The sequence below is a fragment of the Haplochromis burtoni genome, unplaced genomic scaffold (genome assembly GCF_018398535.1).
Source record: "Haplochromis burtoni strain Fernald_Lab_line unplaced genomic scaffold, NCSU_Asbu1 Contig_372, whole genome shotgun sequence".
NCBI classification, from domain to species: Eukaryota; Metazoa; Chordata; class Actinopteri; order Cichliformes; family Cichlidae; genus Haplochromis; species Haplochromis burtoni.
This window is the reverse complement of record NW_024582733.1, coordinates 24,289-25,127: the sequence shown is the minus strand read 5'-3', so window position 1 is coordinate 25,127 and position 839 is coordinate 24,289. Positions and strand designations below refer to the sequence as shown.

The following is an 839-nucleotide window of genomic DNA, read 5'->3' as shown; positions in this document are numbered from 1 at the left end:
TTCAGGTGAAAGCGTGTCCCTGCCACAAAAACAAGACGGCTCAGCTTATGGTGGGATCAACAAGTAAGTCCAGTGAGGATTCTAAAATATTTTCAAGGATTAGAAAGGAGTTCAACATTAACTGTAAAATGAGTTCACTTCTCACTGAGGATGCTCGTGTTTTTCTTAAGAAAAATTGAGGCTGATAAACCGGAAAACTATCTTCTGAGAACTTGTCTCTTTGTGCAGCAGCGCAATATCTTCAAACTCTACTAAGTACAGCAGAAAAATGGTTTAACACAACTGCGGTTAAAAGGGCAGCCAAGGTAATTAATACAAGGGTTATTCATTTATTGAATGGGTCATTCTATAAATGACTAATTTTAAAGACAAAACATTCACAAGCTTTGTGGTGTCAGCATTATTTAAGCTTTAATATGATTACAGATATGGTCAAAACCACTAACCACTCTGTTAGTGTTGAGGCATATTACACTCTGTATCCCAGAGCCTGTGTTCATCTACCCTGCAACGTCTTCATAGTAGGAGTATCAGGTGGTGCGCTGGTGAATATTGTCCCTACAAAAGCATGTGTCCCCCACAACGAGTGTCGGATCACTTTGCAGCAGCCCAGGTCCTCAATCTGAAAGCCCAGGTGACGGTATCGGTCATCTGTCTCATACAGTGTGTTGTTGGTGTACGGGCCAAAGTACTGAGAAATAAGAAGGGACACACAAATATGAGACAGTTATCTGATCAAGACCATCGCCTGAAAAGCAACAATAGTCTATCTATAGTGTGTGTGTGTGTGTGTGTGTGTGTGTGTGTGTGTGTGTGTGTGTGTGTGTGTGTGTGTGTGT

General features: G+C 41.4%; 1 protein-coding gene across 2 annotated transcripts in view; it reads right to left on the bottom strand.

Moving 5' to 3' along the window:
* Positions 1-385: 385 nt before the first annotated feature.
* mmadhcb (metabolism of cobalamin associated Db) overlaps positions 386-839 on the bottom strand; it is an 8,130-nt gene continuing 7,676 nt past the window's right edge. For both annotated transcript variants that reach the window (XM_005943417.3, XM_014340450.2), the window contains one exon: positions 386-691. In XM_005943417.3, the coding sequence (XP_005943479.1) occupies positions 497-691 (195 nt within the window). In that variant the 3' untranslated portion in view covers positions 386-496. The remainder of the gene's footprint in view (positions 692-839) is intronic.